General features: G+C 38.3%; 1 protein-coding gene across 4 annotated transcripts in view; it reads right to left on the bottom strand.

Annotated features, from left to right (window-relative positions):
• Positions 1–19716, bottom strand: part of DGKI (diacylglycerol kinase iota) — a 200668-nt gene that overhangs the window by 105609 nt on the left and 75343 nt on the right. For 2 of the 4 annotated variants that reach the window (XM_058023130.1, XM_058023133.1), the window contains exons 2-6: positions 19531–19639; positions 9824–9919; positions 7243–7317; positions 4808–4864; positions 4108–4173 (exon numbers count right to left, since the gene is read on the bottom strand). In XM_058023130.1, coding sequence (XP_057879113.1) covers positions 4108–4173; positions 4808–4864; positions 7243–7317; positions 9824–9919; positions 19531–19639 — 403 coding nt within the window. Of the gene's footprint in view, positions 1–4107; positions 4174–4807; positions 4865–7242; positions 7318–9823; positions 9920–19530; positions 19640–19716 lie in introns of those variants that run through there. The other 2 variants (XM_058023132.1, XM_058023131.1) reach the window with 1 other exon arrangement.

The following is a 19716-nucleotide window of genomic DNA, read 5'->3' on the forward strand; positions in this document are numbered from 1 at the left end:
GGGTGTAGTGACGTGGCTTAACAAACACAAGCTGGCCAGACATTTCTGGCTGGACACAATTTGTCTGCCATTCAGTATGAGCATAAGAGCAGTAACTGTGATACAAGTGCTGGAGCAAAGGTCTGACACTGGACAAAATACTCTTTCCTCATTTACTGACTCTAGTGCTCCACAATGTTTCTAACAAATCTCACTCCTCCTTGTTCTGAAGTGCACTAAAATAAAAAATAATTATTTCAGACCCTCACGGGCACAAAATGTTTTGGTTTTTTCTGCCTTGTAACATCAATGGGAAAACTCTTCTCTCCCAAAATCTCCAAAAATAAAAGTCTAAATTCAGTACATTAATTCCACAGCCCATCAGCTGTGCATTTTAAACATATGGACTGAGCAGCTTGTCTGGTTCTGGATGGATCATTTTTCATTTATTTAGTAAGTCATTTGGCTTTTAGGGAGTCATTAGAGAAAATTATACAGCAATAAAAACATATTAACGATAAGTAGCAATAAACCATCACTTTCCTTCCTCAAGTTGCTTTACAAATGTGAGCTAATTCTTTCTAAGGATCGAAGTTTCAGGTAAAATGGGATTTATTTGAAAGCTAGCTTCACAAATAAAGTAATTGATAAAATTGATAAAATAAACCGTGCGTTGAAAGTCACAGGGAGATTTGGCAGGGACTGTTGGACTGAAACAAAGGAACCCTCCATATTTCACTAGAAATCATATTTTCTGCCTCCTCTGAATGAGAAGCACTGAATTGCAGATGTCTTCAATCATGCAAGGAGGTCTTCTAACTCAAAATTTCTAATTTGAGACAGAAAATGAATTTCACCTTTCTGAGAACATCAGGCTAACAGCATATGATTAGCACTGATTCTCCAGCAACCAATCCCTCCACAACACACAAAATCCCATGTTGTGGAGCTGCTCCTGTAGAAATAAACAGTGTGCGCACCAGCAAAAATGCACTGGTAGGAAAAGAGTGCTTGAATGGCCACAAAACCAACCTGTGTTGGTAATCCAACCTGTCTAAATAGTCTGGATTAAAGTACAAACTAACATACTAACATTAACACCTGTGCACCAAAGACAGAATATAGGGATTACTAGTTCTGATATGTTCTTTTTATATTCATAGAAGTATAGATTATTAAAGACTATTTTCACACCAGTGTTAGGGCTGCTAATAATTTTTTGCAAGTGTTTTCCTACAAAAGATTTTCTCTTTTTAGTGCTCTTAGAGATACCCTAATGCAGTATAACTATAGGAGAGAGGTGTTGTTACAACTTGAATACAGACTGCAACAGAAGCACTTGGATGGTGATCTCTGCTAAAATAACAAAGAACTAGAATGGCCTTTCAAGCACTAGAAATTTCAGTCTTAACTTTACATTCAGCCCTGCATCAATCCACAGGTCTTTAAAGTGACACCAGTGACAGAGACACTGTAGGCACACACTGCATCTCTGTGGAAGACATCCCACTCTGGACACCACAGAAGGTTAAAGAAATAGTGTTTGCTTAACATTATGGTCCAAAATGTGTTCTCAGGCTCAGAAAACCCCTCAGCCACTCATAACTGGAAGCATATTAGAAAAAGACTCCTTTTCATTCATCCTTAAGCTTCTATTACTGCACATAGTTATGAAATGGATGCTGGACCACATGGTCTGAGCATTTTTATGTCATATTATAGAAAGAAAAAAATAATCCTGATTACTCCAATGATCTCAGCTAACAAATAGCTAACAGCTACAAAACTGCCTTTTTTTTCCATGTCTTCAAGAGAAAGAAAAGAATTCTTAAGCATCATGAATTGTGTGGATGGCATGGGTTGGGAACTCTTAATTACCATCCCTTCAAACACAATAGCTATGAAGGATTAGGAAAAAGACCTAATGTGTGACAGGTTTGAAACCAGCCAAAGTAGTTTTACTCATAACATGTAGTTAAGTTCAGGAATTTCTTGCTGAAGGGTGTTGTAAATGCTACAACTTTGCATGAACTCAAGGTTCAACAAGACAAGATCACAGGAAAGATTATCATCGATTGTTAACTATAAAGACATGATTTCTGGAAATTCATGAAACAGAAATAGTTTTCTTGGTTACACTGCACATGCCAGGACCACTTCCCTGGTACCAATTTCTCTATATAATACTTCAGCAATAAATCAGTGAAATCACCCTCAGGAAGAGTAAAAACCTAAAGCCTAGATGAGTTTCTATAGTCCATATTTGCACTAGCAATCATGTGTAACAGGGTAGCACTGGCTCTCTTAGTACTCAAGAGATTACACACAAGCATTTTCAGATAATTTCACTTTGAATTAGCTGTAGGTCTGGTCCTGTGAACTGAATTCCCACCAGTAACTGCAGAGTGAACTTCCAATTAAGTTTAATCTAAAAGGAATTCAGTTCATTTGTTACAAGACTGTCCCCCATGTGAACCATTGCAAGTGATGATAACATGGAAAATTGCTTTCAAACTGCACTTCTGATCTAAGGTTGAACAGTGGCAGACCCCTGTGTACTCAGTTTTTCAGGAAGTGTTAGCCATGGCACATAATGGCACAGAGAATATAAAGCCACAAGACTGTGCTGAGGATATGGAGCGCATTAATTCCTATTCACTTGCTTATGGTTTGAAGCATGAGATGGGTATATCCTGAAAACTTTCTTTATTTCAACTGTAATTAATGATCACTAAAATACTTAACCATCCCATTCCAGGCATGAGATAGGACTGTTATTCAACAATGAGATCTACCAGAATCCTTAAGTATTCTATGATTAATATTTTTTATTGCTTTAAATATACTGTCATTCTGTTTCAATGATAGTTTCCTTTTTCTTGCAAGACAAGAGAATAATAAAGGTGGCTCTTATTTGGAGGTTTTTGAAATATTGTAGTAGAGCACATGCATTTTGCTGTCATAGGAGACTGCTTGGCCAATAAATATAACTGATTATTTTCATTATAATTTTCTCTAATTTTTTGTTCCTGGCAAAGAACAACTCTACTACAACATACTTATGTTATTCTTAACTGAATATTTCTTATTTATAGGGAAAACTGACATTTTCTCTGAACTTTTCTATACTGTCTGTTTGATGGTTGGATTTGAAGACTTACATCAACCAAGGCTGCCCATGGGTACATACCCAGCACAAGTTCGGATATGATATCTGGTGAGTTCTCTCATTGCAAAATCAACTCCTAATGCCTGTAGGGGAGATCCAGACCAAGAAGGCAGAGAAGGATGGCAAAGCCATACCCTAAGAATGCTGTGTGCAAACTGCCTTGCTGCACCATTCCCAAGGTACTTGCTATAAAAGGACATCACATTTTTATTGCATGTCCTATTGGTAGCTGGCAATCTGCATGAGTATCCAGATACAAATCTCATTTTCCTCTGACTGAAGCATTGTGCTGTGGAGATGAGACATGGACTTTCTTACTATTAGTAAAGAGGAAGGAAGAAGTATAATATAGTGCTAAATAAAGGAAATTGAATCCTTGTTAATTTAATTTTAAATATCTCCCAATATATTTCAGGGGTTCATAATATTTCAGAAGAAAAAGACCTTCAGTAGTTAAAGTACTTCTTCTCCCTTTTTATAGTTTTTTAGAAATAAATTTTTACAATCTACGAAGTAGAAGAAACTTAAAGCAGTCTCACAGATTTTAGTAGCTGCTGAGGCAGAAAGAAAGCAACAGCCTTTTTCTTCCAGGAGCCTAAAAATTAGGCCACCACAATTTTGGCACAGAGGACAGCACTGCAAGAACATCATATAAGTACAGGCCTAGCCTAGCAATTAAAAAGCTCAAGGAGTCACAGCTTTCCTCCTCCTCACTTTCAGCAGCCAGTACACCACAACCTCCCAGGACAAATGATGTTCTCATTCCTGCAGATGCAGCTGCCTTTCGCTTCCCATGTGGGAATCAGAGCTGTAATGCTAAACATCTCAGGCTTGCATTAGCTATTAAAAGAGGCCAAGTGTTTGTGATAGAAAAAAAATGCAGTGACTAGAAGGATCTAGTGGCTACCCTGAACTCCTGAGTGCCCTGTGTTGTGCTTGTGCTGGGCAGGAAATCTCACCTTTCCACACTGCTTACATTTGCCCTCCTGCCGCCGCCGGTGCACCCAGTGGTGCCGCACAAAGTTCTGCAAACAAGGACAAAAAAGATGTGTTAGAGGAGCATGGGCACCTTGCATCTCTGTTAAATTTGTTCACAGACACCAAGGAAAAAGTCCCTTCAGCCAACAGAGTAATTCCTGGAGTGAAAAAGTGCAGCAGGCACTGCAGGAAACCTCAAAAACCACCAAAACTGTAGGAGGAATAAGGACAAGGTGGTGTTTTTTTTCATCTCGTTGAAATAAGGCCAGAACTACTTCCTAAATATTTAGGTTTTTTAATCTTTGATTTTATGTTTGAGATAGTTCTAGAGGGAAAAAAAAATTAAGAGAGAAGAAGCGAAAGGAGAGGAAAATAGTTTTTCAAAAAACAAAAATACTAGCTCAAAGGCCAAGAAGAAAAAAATGCTACCAAAAAAAGGGGAAAAAGAATAACTGAATGAGTGGGCAAAAGACAACAGAACAGTGAAATGGTTTCTGTCAGTGTAAGTAATAGTGTGTTTCAGCTAGAATTTGTTTTACATTTATTCTGTAGAGGGGAACATACTCCACTAGGAACCAATTCTCTGTCTGAGACTCCTCTCAATCTCAAAGCACTTTTGCAGCTGCACACCAGGGGGACCAGCATACATGTCAAATGAAAAGAAATTTGTCCACTACTTACTTCTCTTGGAGATCTGGAGCCTCCTTCTCGGAAAGTTGGTTTGCAGCGAAAGTTAATCTGGCATTGAAATAAAACTGTTAGAACTTAAAGTGAGCTGAAAGAAAAGTTATCCCAATATCTTGATCTAGGCTAGACTTCCAAAGTATTTATTATCTATTAAAATATTAGCTTCACTGGGTGAAAAAAGATACTTACCTTGATGTCAGTAAAATCTCTTCTCATATGGCATATTAATTCTCCTTGCTGGACCTCTACACAGCCCCCACCTTCACAAATCCTATTGCTGCCTACTCAGTTCAAATATTTCAACTGCTTCCTCCTTCTAGAAGGAAAGTACTTTATCTGTTTTGTTTTTCTGAAAATCATTTGCAAACAAGTGCAGACTCCAGCTTAGGTCTCAAAAGGTGCTGGAAATTTCACTCTTCACTCAAGACCTTTTTGAACATCCTGTACTTATGTCTTCATAAACAAAATCTGTAGAGAAGTTGCAACTTGCATAAAGAACCATGCAAATTCTCAGAGATTTCTACCTTTTCTTTAGAGAAGGATGTTTGCACCCCCTTCCCCAACCACAAGTCATTTGGGGAGCATTGTATTGCCTCATTCAGTGGTGTTGCCACTCCAAAGAGAACAACAGGAGATCTCATAAATGGAAAACATTTTGAGGAAGGTGAAGAGAAAAAAGTACTTAATAAATAATAAGGTAGTCCTATGAGAAAAAAGTTTTGAGAAAAGAAAAACAATAGAAATAAGAATAGAGGGATGTAGACACTAAAATTGCCCTGAAGAAGAGAGAGGCCTGCATAAAGCCTAAAGGATATGTGAAGTAAGGGTGCATTAAATTAAAAAAATTCAAGTTTGAGTTGACTATCCTTCAAAGAATTAAACATTTGAAGACAATACACAGCTATGCATTTGTTACAAACATGGAATGACCAAGCTTCTCCAAATTAAATACAATCCTCCCCATATAAATAAGTTCTTGCCTCATTTAATAGTTGCCTTCAAAATCATAGTTCTAGGGAGAAAAATAAAAATAATAATTTTTAAAGGCACACACAAAAAAAGTAAGCAAAATACCTAGCACATATAAAGAAATGAAAGGCATTGTAATATCAGTCTTCCATTGCTCTTCACCTGGAATTGCAATTTGTTGTTGTCATGGTAGGCAAGACCCAGCTTATATTTATTTTTCTTAAAATTATCACCTTGGCAGAGAGGGTCAAACAGAAGACTTATGTACTAGTTTTAAACTTTAAAGACTTTGTAACAGCCCTCTACCAAGAGGGGGATTTCATGGTCTCCAAAACAGCAGAGAGAAGCTGGGTTTTATCTAAGTGCTCATTTTCTCTGGCTGGCAATGCCACCAACTCACTAGGCTATGGAAAGTCAGCACTGCTGGTGATGAAGGAAATCAGGAAAAATTCACTGGTAACATTTTGTGCTGAAAGCATGTGCTAATGTTAATTTCACTGTGGATAAAAGCATCGGGGGTGGAAATGGTACCTCTCCAACTTGGTATTATGGCAATCACTGTGGGATTTGTCAACATGAGTCCAAATACTTGGAAAGGAAAAAGCCCTTTCCTTATAGGCTTGCTGCTATAAATTTGTTATGCATCAGCTTGTTTTATGAAGAACAACATTGCTAAACATTTAAGAGCGAAACTGAAGCTCTAATGAAAGCAATGGGGAAATTCCCACACATTTTTTGCACAAATCCCACCAGGACTGAAAAGGGTGGGGAGGAGATTTCTCTAGCACATTTCCAGTTAGGCATAATGAAGACAAATCTCTGAGGGGAAGACTGAAGTCAGTGATAGATATGCTGTAGGTGCTTGGGTGTGATCAAGGATCCTAGAAGGAAATGAGAAACAGAACAGATGCTCACAGAAATAATGGTAGCATGAAGGTAAGGTTTGATGTATCCCATTTTACACACAAAAACTTGAATTCTGAAGTTTTGAAGAGAAAACAATATAGTCTAGTAAATACACGGGGGAAAGTTCACACTAACATCTTATGCTGCACTGCTCATAATAAGTATAGCTGTCATACAATGAATTATGAATTATGCTGGCTTTAGCTGAGGAATTGTAAAAGGTCAATTTTTTACATGACAGGATACTCCATCTTCAAACTTCCATTTTTAGTTAAGAAGCAGAGGCAATTTATTTTTTAAGCATTAAAATTGTGAAAGCATTCTCTAGTTTTTTCTTTGTTTGGTTTTAGGGTTTTTTGTGGTTCACAGAGTTCAAAGAAATAGCCTTAAAAAAAAAAAAAAAAGGTGGAATTTTAAGCCAAATTTTGTTCATAAGTACATTGTTAAAACAGTTGTGAAAACTTTGGCACAGAGTGTTTTCCAGGCTGAAACCTCACTGAAAGAATTAAAAGCGTGTTGGCTACGTCAGGCTCCAGAAGATGGCAATGTCTCACCTTCTCTAGCTGCTCCATGCAGGCGTTGTGGACCACGATCTTGCAGGCAGCACACTTCCTCCTCAGAGCAGACTTCTGCAACAGCAAAGGGACACAGTGTGTGTGGAGCTGAGCTAAGCCCAGGGGGAAAACAATGGCAGCTGAAAAACAGGAGATGTTTCGCTCCCCATGCAATGCGCTTTAATTTTTTTTCCCTCCTTTGGTGCTCTCAGTTGTGGGGAAAAAATTAAGAAATAAATAGATAGATAAATAAATAAGATCTGAAGCTATTCTGGTTAAAATCTGAACTTTTGTGAAAAAAAAATCAAACAGCCACAGCACTCCAGCTTTTGATCTACAAGCAAATGCCTCCCTTTAGGTAGGAGATCAGGTTAACAGCGCAGAGCATCATTCTAAAAGTGGACATCCTATGAGGATGATGAGCAAAGAGGAGAAAAATTGCATATGCAAACCAGAGAACTTGCATCAGTTTGCAAGAGGTCATTTCATGCTTATCATAAAATATTTAATTTGATGCGCCTGACTATTGCCTTGCAGAAAAATACTTGGGTACTTGGGTTATTTTAGCCAAGAATGATAAAATTCTCATAGAATGTTGTTACACGTTTATGAAATGTTACAGCAGGGACAAAATTCTCAATTATGCTGGTTAGTTTTATTAATTTCAATAGGGCTTTTGAAATAATTTCCATTGAATCCCCTGGGCCAAAGCATATCAAAGGCAGGAGAATACATCCAGAAGAGAGAATGTATTTACTTACTTTACTTCCATAAACTCAATTTAATTAACCAGATGGAATTAATTTTCATGTAAATTTAACTTACAGACTTGTGCTTGAGGGACAGAAGATTTATAAATACGCAGTAAGTTGAGATTTCTTTGCTTCAGATCTCTTACATTTAATTTATTCATGTCCATTTAAATCTCAAATAAATTATTTCTTTATAATTTTTAGCATATTTTAAATATGCTCATTTAAAAAAGGGAACACAGCTTCAGCTCACATTATAGAATAGTTATGATAATTTTATTAATGGTCATAACTATCTGGATACACCCTAACAGCACATGTACACATGTATATGGTGTTCTAATGTTTCACCTGAAGAATCATGGCATTGTGTAGCAGACCAGGCTTTCACATGTTTCATGAGTTGGTAAATTCATGGTTTTTATCTCTGTGTTTGCCAAGTTTAGTTTTATCTCTTTTATATTTAATAATATACAATATATTATTAAATTTCCATGTTACTTTCAATATGCTAAATCACAAGAAAGAATTTGCTCAGTTTTAGGAAGGCAAAAAAATCTGCTGAGAACACAAGAACCACTACACTGTGTCAGACCAAAGGTCCACTCAAAGAAATGCTGTGTCCAGCTTTTGCCAGAACTCAGTGTCTCAGGACCAGTGTAAGTGCACAGCAAACACACAGTGACACTTCCCTTGATTATTACCACACAACCAGCAGTTGCTGGGACTTTGTTTCAGTACCCTGAAGGAGGCAAAAGCTCCTCAGGCTTGGCCTTAATGCTATATACCATAATACACCCAATTTGCTTGAGAAGTTTTAGGAGATGGATATTAAATTTGTGCTATGGAAAGCACAAAAGTGTACTATGGAAAGTATTTTGGATGACATTGCCCTGAAAACTAGGGATGATTAGTGAATCAAAATGTTTTTATTTCAATTAAATGCTCTGAAGGTGGAGGGGGCACTGGGCAGGGTGGTAGTAAAAGCAGAAAGGCAGTATCATGAAGAGCCACAGATGGTAACCACAAACATCCCAGAGAAGAGGAATTCCCTTTAACCTTTACAGTCCAAGGGCTAGGATACTCCCTTAGAGCATTGTTTCAGATCAAGGATATGAGCACAGGATCCCCACTCTCATCAAGCTTCCTAAATAACAAAGTGAAAGGGGTTTGGGTATTTTATTCTCTTTTGATGAAGCAATCTAGCTGAAACACTAGGCAAAAAGAGCTCCTGAAATAGCCTGAAAGTGCCACAGTCAACAGATACTCATGGATCTGAGACCACTCCAATGAAATGCTTCCATAGACAGCAGAAAAGCTTCAACAGGAAAAAGCTGACCTTGAATATTCCCAAACAGGAGAAGGTAAACACTCAAATATATGAGTGCACTCATTGCTGGGGAGTGAATTCAAGAGTTTGGAAAATTCAGTTCAAACCCTTGCAGTGATTAAAATTGCAGAAATTTGATGAGACCCTCTGCTCACAGGCTGCAACAAGTGATATATTTGTGTATATTTTCATGTAAAATAGACTAGTGTCTTTTAATATTCCTGAAACACCTCAATATTCTACTCTTTTTTTCCCTTACCATGTTAGTGAAGCTGTTCATTACATACATTCTCACTGTGTAAATAATCTGGGTCAATCAAAACTGGTTTGGGCTTTTTTCCTGAAGCAATAAAGTCTTTACCAGAAGCCTTTTGCCCTTTTTGCTCTCCTTTTGGAACTCGGGCAAACAATTCAAGCTCTCAAGCGACTGAGCACTGCATCAGTCTGAAGCCAGGCTTGTTACCTCAGAAAAAGGAAAAGAAATCCAAAAATAACTCACTGAGAATTTGACTTGGCAGCTCTCCTCCCCCAGGTAGCAAAGGTCCCCAGAAACATTTGTCTCTAGCCACAGATGCTCTCCATTCACAGCATTTTCCTGGGAAAAAGAAATAGTTATAAATCTATTTTGTTAAATTCAGCTATGGGAGCATACAGGGAAAAAAATTGATGTTCAACAAATTTAGAAAACTAAAATAAACTAAGAAAAGAGGCCAAACAAAACCCAACTACCACACCACCAGGTATTTCTTTGGTTTCCTACAACACAAAGCCATAGCATACAATAGCATTACCCTGGCTGACCATCCCAGCTTAAAAGATGCTGACAATACAATGATGTGTCACCAATCTGAACACACTTCAGTTAAACTTTGCTGATGTTCTTCCCACATGCTGCATAGCTTAACTGGGAATTCAGGTTTCATAATCATGTAATGTGCGCAGAATTTTAAAGAAACAGAAAATCCAGAGAGATTTAAAAAAAACCACCACTAATGAACTTTCAATGGGAGAAACAAAAAAATTTGAGAACTCGGCACAGAAGTAAAAAACAACATGCTGACTATACCTTTAGGATGATAGGACAAACTAGACTAGGGAAAATGCTTTTTTTTTTTAATAGCTGGGTCAACACTCTATTTGTGAATACCTCAATAAATCATTACACTACCAAGAGAGACTAGACTTGAACATTATACATGAAAGAATAACACATTAATCTGAGAATGCTCTGAAAGAAAGAATCTACCTGGCACACTGACAGCTAGGAGTGATCAACATCTAATATCATAGGCTAACATCTTTCTTTGTCTTGACAGCCTCATTTGACCAAATTTGTACCTTGATTCTATGCAAATTCTTGTTCTGGAGAGATTTGATTGTAGGCAGACTGTGGGTTCCACTTGCTTGTAATCCTGATGTGACTAAAAAGCCTGAAAGTCAACTGTACGCTACTTAAGCAAAGTGAATAAATAGGAATCCTGTTCAGCCAGAATTAGAGCATGATAGAAAATGCTTTGACAGTCTGACATTTGCTTCCCACACTGCAGAAGTCAGAAATGATGATGCTCACCAAACAGATGGCGTCCGACAGCAGGATGCTCCAAAATAGCCATCTTGGAGAAAATAATTTATTTAAAATACCACTGTCAGTTTCAAAGTGATAAAATGAAATAGCTTCTCTTGATATGTTGATTTCTTAGGTAATGCAGGAAAGCAGAAGTAACAAAATCCTTTTCCTTCTGGAGCGCATCCACAACAGCCAGGACTAGGCAAGAGTGCACATGGTGGTTCTACCCCAACCATGGTGTTCACTTCCAATAAAACTAGAGGACAAGACCACCACTGGTTGTTTTTGGTGACAGATTTAACTGTCTGCAGGTCTTTATCAGAAATGCTCTAATTCCCAGAGCACAATAGTTTGGGTAAGGATTTTCAACATTTTTATAATGCAAAATAATTTCTAAGAACTTGCACTAGCTTAAGAAATTTTTCAAGCCTTTCTTAAGGGGCACATTATTCAAGTTGTAAACTCCATCCCCCATGTGTGTCCTTATATTGCAGCTATTTTGTCTTCAGTAGCAGAATATAAGCTCACCAAAAAGTGCTTGACCTGAGCAGATTCTCTGCTGACAAATCAGTGTCAACTCAACATTATAACCCAGAGGTAAATCTCATAGGATATAAAAAATTTCTTAGCAAAGACCAACTCTGAAAGCTAAATAGGAAAGCACACAGCTCTGGGACAGAATTTTTAACAAGGAATAAAAAAAATCATATTAAAAAATAGATTAACCGCCCCTTCATTTGGACCAGGTCCACATAACTTGCCATCAGGATTTCTAAAGATAAAGTGGCCTATTTCCATAACCTGGTTTAGACTGTTTGTTCTCTATTGTTCCAGATTATATCAGAGATTTACTTGTCTAACTTTACATCACCATGTAAATAAAATTAGTTAGTAGTCTACAAGGACGACCTTTGAGTTCATGTTATTATAGAGTTCTAATACAACTAGGCAATAAAAATGTGAATAACCTGATCTGGTATGAGTGGCACACCTCCAGACACCTGCAGCCACAGAAAATTTCACAGCACTGCGTGTGAAAACTCTCCATCTCAATTCCAGCAAATGGACTTTCGGAAAATCTTTCATCCTGAATCAGAGCAAAAAGCTGAGACTGCGCAAGATGAAATGCCCTCCCTCAAAAATCTTTCCTTCTCAGTTAATTCTTCTCAATAAGATCAAAGGGAATTATTTTAACTTCACTATTTTAAATTTTACAAGGCTCTGTAAATTTGTGTAAGATATTCTCTTGCCACTTATGAAAATCATGATATAGTCAAAGGAAGTGCTGTGACCTTTTGTAAGCCAATTTTTTATTCACTTCTGACAGAAAATTTTGAAAAAAAAAAATCGATACATTTCTTTGAAGAATTTTGACTCCAACAAGACAGTATTTTCTACTCTAAAATTTACAGGCAATATTCCACAGCACGCTGGACAAAAGGGCACTCATGCCCACCTACCAACACAAAAGCTGACAGAGGTCCCTGGAACAAACTCCTATCACCTCTAGGATGATATCCTGTTTAACACAAAGCTTAACCACAGTAAAGGTTCTACCACCTGTATATTTTGACACAGCCTTTTCTTTTTCCATAAAAAGTTCACTAGTTTGGTTTATTTTGTACTTGATGTCTTTATGTTGGCTTTAGGATTTAATGGCTTTTAAAGAAGCAGCTGCTCTCTTTCTGTCCCTGAAGACACAGACACCAGTCTCATGCTCTTGCCATTTTCCTCATGTTGACTCTGTGGCTGTAAAGCTACACATAAAATCAGTTCAGCTACTGGAAAATAAATAGATATCTTATTGTGGCATTCACATTTTCTGGAAAAATCCCTTTGCCCAGGATTTTTCTCCTGGGAAACTGAGAAGCCTCAGAGAAAAAGGAAAAAAGTTATTATCTGATTTGCTTCTCCTGTGTTTTGCTCCTTTGGAATGGGTTTGGAGATTGTTTACCCACAGCTGATGTTTTCATTGGTTTCTGGTGTGAGTTGTTTTCACTCATTGGCCAACTGGGACCAAGCTGTGTCAGGACTCTGGAGAGAGTCACAAGTTTTCATTATCTCTTTAGCCTTCTGAAAGTATCCTTTATGTATTCTTTAGTATAGTTTAGTTTAGTATTCTTTAATATAATATAGTATTATAAAATAATAAATTAGCCTTCTGAGAACATGGAGTCAGATCCATCATTCCTTCCTGCCATGGGGGACCCAGCAAATACAATATCTTATTTACCAAATCAGCTAGACAAAATGACTCACCCTGTGACCACATAACTTTGGATCTGACACAAAGAGTGGTGGGTTAAAGATGGCTTCAGTGGGACTGATGATTTTGGTGCCATCTCAGCTGACCCGTCAAATCATATTTTTGGGCTGACAGGTTTTGCTCTGACTTGCTATGTGGAAAATGGATACTGTCCATCATTGTGAATAAAACAGCAATGACCGTGGCCTAATAAAGAAAACTGTGAACTCTCTCTCCTATCTAGCTTCCCAGCCTTCACAAGTGTCCTGGGAAGAAAAAGAGCCCCTGCTCAGTGAAGTGGAGGCAGCAGTGCTTTCCTGGCAGCCTGGCTCACAGGGGACACACCATCTCAATATCTCTCCATCTCACAGGTGGAGACCTCCCACCTGATTGCTCCTTATCCATTACCACCTCAATAGCAAACAAAAATAATTTCAGTATAGCGAACATTCCTTGCATACAAAACAAATACCACACACAATCCCCCCTGAAGTGGAAGAGAAATAAGAATTCAAGGATCAGGAGTTTGGGAGCCATGTAATTGCATGCATGTGTTCATGACTTGTGCACATTTCACTGATTGAACTGGATTTCTTCAAGCTCTCCAGCATAGTAAATGACAGAGCAAGAGTTACCATTTTACTAACACCCACCACTATCTCCACACCTCACTGTTCTTCAGACTGCAGTCAGCATGGTTTCAAAAGCAATGAAGATAAACCTGGCTGTTTTAATTTGCCACATCAAGCAGCTGTACTTATTCAGCCAAACAAATAAACCAGTCAGCCCAATCTTCTAGTTCAAAAGGGCTGTAACTCCAATTGTAACAGGAGGAATGGAACTCTCCTCCAATCCTGCTATGACTGACATTCTGCAAAAAATTATTTGAGAAAAATCTCTAAAACAAATCAGTAAGAAAAATTTCCCTTTGTTAACACTCCAGCAAGAGAGAAGAATATCCTTGCAAATATGCATTTGGGTGATACTTATGATTACTGTAAAATCAGTGGTCATCAATCCAAACTTAATTAAATATATTTGTAACCAAAAATTATTAATTTTGGCCCTTTTCTTTATGAAATTACTATTGAGTAGGAAAAAATTTGTTTGGATGTCTCTGTCCCAAAGATCTTACTGTTATGTTTGGATTATGTTTCACCCTTAACTCTGAAATTTCAGAGTTTGCAATACTCATGTTGCAAACAGGAACAGTACCTCAATTATTTTTCTGTTGATATATATTCTCAATTTTAACTCTATGTTAGCACATTTTAATTTAGGAATATTTTTCACATAGAGGTCACCTATTCCTTAATTATTGCAAGTGGACATAGAGCAAAATAAAACAGCATAGGGATATGTTTCTCCTTTCCCCCACCATGCTTTCCAACATCTCTGCATCAATTGCCTTTTGAGAGTCCCCTAAGCTCCAGCTAAGAGATCACCTGTATACAGAAACAAAATGAAAACATTTGTTTTTATAGAGCAGCAATGTTCAGATGCTATCAACAGAGATGATGATTCCCTATGTCCTCATGAACCACTGCTTTGGCTGATAGCAGTTGCACTGCAGCAACAAGAAAAAAAATACATGTTTTCTAGATGGGCACCTTCTGCAAAATCACTGCAGCCTCTACACCACTGGAAAAATACAAAGATATGGCCACGACCCTGAAATATGACAGACCTCTTTTCTCTTTAGAGCTCTCTGGAAAGAATATAAAAATCTCAAACCTTCATGAAAAAGAGGCAGCAAAGTGGAACTACTGATCCAGAACACAGCACTTCAAGTGTCAACTGCACACAAAAATTCAGCAATTTTTACATATACATGGGGCTTCCACTCATCACTGCCTAATTTGAACTAGAATTCCTATCACCTCTTCATCTTTTTATGTGACTAATGGATTACCCTGGGATTCTCCTTCTGTCATGAGAGCATATAAATATAAACATCTCTTTTTAACTGAATGCTTAATTCCCAATTACAAAACTTAGCCTTGAAGACCCTCTAATGGAAGAGAAGTCCATCCCCTTCAGTGTAAAAGTTAGCATAGCTTTTAGGAAGTTATGATGCAGAAGCCAAACCATTAATGGAGAAAAGAAATAAATTTATCTAGAATGAGGGAAATGTTTCATCATATGTAAAACATGTGCTACTGTATTAACACATACACGAATTATCCAAGCTTTAGTATATCATTAACATCATTAGGCACTTCCTAACACTTACTGTCCATCAAAGTAAACAGACAGAACTACTGATTAGTGCCAAAAAGGCACAGAATATAATGCAACAGACACCTTTGAAAGTCACATTCACTAATTTTAAATACCTCAATGATATAGGTCACTTCATGTCTATTTGTCTTGTCAATACCCCAACCAGTTTATCTACAAGGATGTTATGGAAGGTGGTGTCAAAAGCCTTGCAAAAGTCAACACAATAGTCTCCCCTCATCTACCAAGCCAGTCATTTAATCTGTTAGGCTGGTCAGGCACGATCTCCCCTCCATAAATCAATGCTGAATACTCTCAGTCATTTCTTATTCTTAATATTTTTGGAAATTACTTCCAGAAGCATTTGCTCCATAACCTTCACAGAAATCAGGGTAAGACTGATTAGCCAGGCATTCCCTGGATACTCCTAATCCCTCTTGAAGGCAGAATGGACATTTGCTTCGTTGCAGTCCTCAGGAACATTCTCTGACCATCATGACCATTCAAAGACACCAGACTGTCCTAGCAGTGATGTCAGCCAGCTCCCTCAGCACCTTTATGTGCAACCCATCAGGTCCCACAGACTTCTGTGTGCTCAGTCTAAGTATTCCCTAACCTGATCATCCTCCAAAAAAGTAGGTTTTCCTTTTTTCAGACCCTGCTATCAGTGACCTGGGACTGCTGAAGGCAACTCTTACCAGCAAAAATGGAGGTGAAAATAAAAAAGGGACTGAGCAATTCAGGTTTTCCGTGTCCTTTGTCACCATGTTCTCTGCCCTATTCAGTGGCAGCCTAACATTTTTCCTGCTCTCCCTATCACTGTTGATTTGCCTACAGAAACCATTCCTGTTACCTTTCATGTTCCTCTAAGATTTTACACTAGATGAGATCTGGCTTTCCTTACTCCATCCATGAGGAATCAGGTAGTGCCTTGTACAATCTTCCTGACCTAAGCCTTCTTCCACATATTGCCAAATGCCATTTTTTCAACTTCTACTATGACACACAGTATTCTGTTCTTGTTAAGACCTAAAAGATCTCTGGCTTTTTCTTCTATGCACATAATTTATGGTATAAATGGTAACATTTCTCCTCTGAAAACATTGAACTTCTACCTAGAGGACTCCAATTGTGCATTCACAGAGCACAAAGCATAGATAGTCAAGTTTTTTCATTGACCTCCAATAATGGAAACTGAATACCTGCAAATGCCTCTTAAGAGGTGGGGGAAAGATTCTGAGTCTTGTTGTCATGGGAGAAGGAAAGAAATGAGCATTAACAGAAAAAATGCACTATGAAAAAAGAAAGATTTGGGAATGTTCAATGCTCCACTATTCTAGTGGCTGTCAATTGTTTTGCTGGCCCCATAGAAAGCAAGAGCTAGAAGGCAGTAGTTAAAAGAAAATTACGGGAAGACTTTGTGTACAAGCTTATGGTTATAATCCTTGGTAGAAAAGGGCAACAGAAAAATACACAAAGACCTGGATCCTCAAAGGTACACAGGCATTGTATGAGGTGGCTCAGTGTGTACTCACTTGAGAATCTGGGCTAGAATTACCTGCTTTATTATTTAACACTTGGGAGTGATGTCTGAAATGAAGGTGTGTGGGAGAAAGGGATAGGCATAAACATATCCCAGGGGCAGCCATTTAGGTCAATTCCTTTTTGGTAAGACATTCCCAGGCACTCCCTTCTGATTATAACACCTACTCCACACACTGTATTCTGTATGGCCCTGGTGTGAAAAGAGAACTTTAAATTATACAGCAAAGCTACAAGTTAACTTGAATTAAATGTAAGAAATGTGATGAAACTGGACATTTTAAAGTATTTTAGGGAAAAGAAACCTCAGGGAACAGAGACAGTGGCAACAACAATAGTAAAGAATTCTGAGGAGTTTAGTGCAAAAAGTCTTAGGGGACGTAAGAATCATCACCTGTTTTACACCTAGAGAGGCTGATGTACTGAGAGGAAAAACAAATCCTCTGAGCTCACTCACGAGGTAAGTGACAGAGCAGAGAATGGAAACCCACTATTTGACTCAGTGCCCTGTTCACAGGTCCAGCTGATAATGGCAAATCACCTGAAAGGAGTTCTCAAAAATGGAGACAATGGCCAGGGAATTCTTTCCAGTTATTACTGTGAAGACTGTAGTAGAAAATATTTCCTCCCTTTTAAGTCAAGAGACAATTTATGCTCATGTCACTGAGACTTTGGAAAGATCACCCATCATGTGTCCTTGGAGGATCATCCACAGAAATACTGAAAAGGAGGATGACGTATATGAGGATACAACACACACTGATCAATGCTGCCTTCCAGTGATTAAATACAAAAATTTCTTGTCTGGCTCTGACACATCAACTGAAATATCTTTTTACTCTACCAAATATACCTCTGAACTTAATTTAAAACTTAGGGTTTTTTCTTGTTGAAATTCACTGTATATTCAAAACCTTTGGTCCACTTCAACCTCCCCACATGTCCCAACCTTACTTCCATCATACCTCAGATTTGAGAAATACCTTTTTCCCTTTTACCAGTTACTACAGGTGGTTAGTTCAGTCTCCTCCCAACCACAGATGTCTCCCACTCACTATCATGTCCCTCTCCCCACATGACACAGAGTAGCCTCCCTTCTCCAAACAAAGTGTGAAGTAAAGCAGCAACAACAGCTGAGAGGCTGCAAACAGCTAAGAAATTGAACTGACCAAAAATCTAAACCATAACCATGAAAGTAAACTACAAAAAAACCACACACAATTAAAACCCAAAATATTTAATCAATGTTCACCAACTTATAGCAACTCCTGTTGTATTTATGTATAGGGATCACATGAAGTAAAAGGAGTAATCACCATGGAATCATGGATCACCCTGGTAAAGGAGTAGCAGACAATTGGCTGAGGAAGGGCAAGCTGTGCTTGTTGGACTTGGGGTTCAGAGAGGTTTTTTTGGCAGGGATTGTTGTTTTTTTCTAAGTACAGTTTTCAAATGTGTTTAATTTAGCTGATGTGCTTAACCCTTCACTTATGTGAGTGATCTTTCAGATTTCTACTGAACAGCAGTGATGATTCACAACAGGCATTTTTACTGCCTTGCTGAATCAGCACCTGGGTTTGCTGGAATGAAGGAACAAGGTATTCTCCAAAGCACTTCCAAGAGGATTCTATGCAAGCTTTCAAACTGCAGACCCTCATAGTGAATATAATCCAGCTTCCTGCAACTCAGCCTGCAAAATTTCATCCCTTTAAACTCTGAATGCAGTTCCTGGAGTTCAAGAAGAGCAGGCAATCTAGAAATCAATTCTGTTTTGATATAGGGAACAAAGATAAACATAAGCCATATTCATCAGAACAGAAGTTATCTTCAACTAAAAGCTGCTGGGTGGCTGGTGCCTTGATAATGCAATGTATCAACCTCTTTACCAATAGCCAAGTTTAAAGTCTTCACTATGGTTTGCTTTAATTGAGACATTTTGTGACCTGCTGGCTTATGCTCATCGTTTTAGCTCTTACCAGTGCATAACCACATGGAAGGTGTGTGGGGATGGGTCAGGGGAGGTACAGACTTGCACTAGCAAACACAGAGAGGGTGGCCAAACCCTGGAACAGTCTTCCTAGAGAGGTGGTTGATACCCCATGCTTGCCAGTTTAAAAGAGATTTGGACAATGCCTTTAACAATCTGCTTTAACTTTTGGCCAGCCCTAGAGTGGCTCAGCCCAGAAACAGAAGAGGGGTGGAAACATTGTCTCCATGTCTACACACTAGCTTGGCCCCAGAAGAAATCTAATCATACCTACAAAGAGCTGTAACCAAAGATTCCAATTACCTACTCTGCAGATGCAGACAACCTGATGTGTGTCTTCAGCCTTAAATTTTGGCCCATCAAACAGAGGCACAAAACCCTGCTGTGCAAAAATTAGATCAACTTTTGTCAAGAAGGAGGTGGGAGAATGTAACCGGCTTCCAAGCTGGAAAATCTGTCCTTTTTTGCTCAAGTCCCCACAAGTTTTCCTGTCTCTACCTCATGCTTCAGCTCATAATAAAAGCATATTCCTAATAACTAGCACTAATTCTGATAGCAACAGGATGTCTTATTTTGATTTAAGGATGGAGAGAGCAACAACTAGAGATTCTGCTCAAATTAACTGCCAACAAACCAAACACCTACAGTCCACTCTAAGGCTGCTCTTGGTTCCTTCACAGGTCCATTGGTGACTGGAATGTTGAGGGTATGCACAGGAGCCAAATGCTGGAGGCCTGACCTGGAGATTGCTTTCCTGCAAATTGAAAAGAAAAAGACAAATAAATTGAGTGTATCTATAACAAATATATCTATCCAACATAACTACCCAAC

The sequence above is a fragment of the Melospiza georgiana genome, chromosome 4 (assembly GCF_028018845.1).
Source record: "Melospiza georgiana isolate bMelGeo1 chromosome 4, bMelGeo1.pri, whole genome shotgun sequence".
NCBI lineage: Eukaryota > Metazoa > Chordata > Aves > Passeriformes > Passerellidae > Melospiza > Melospiza georgiana.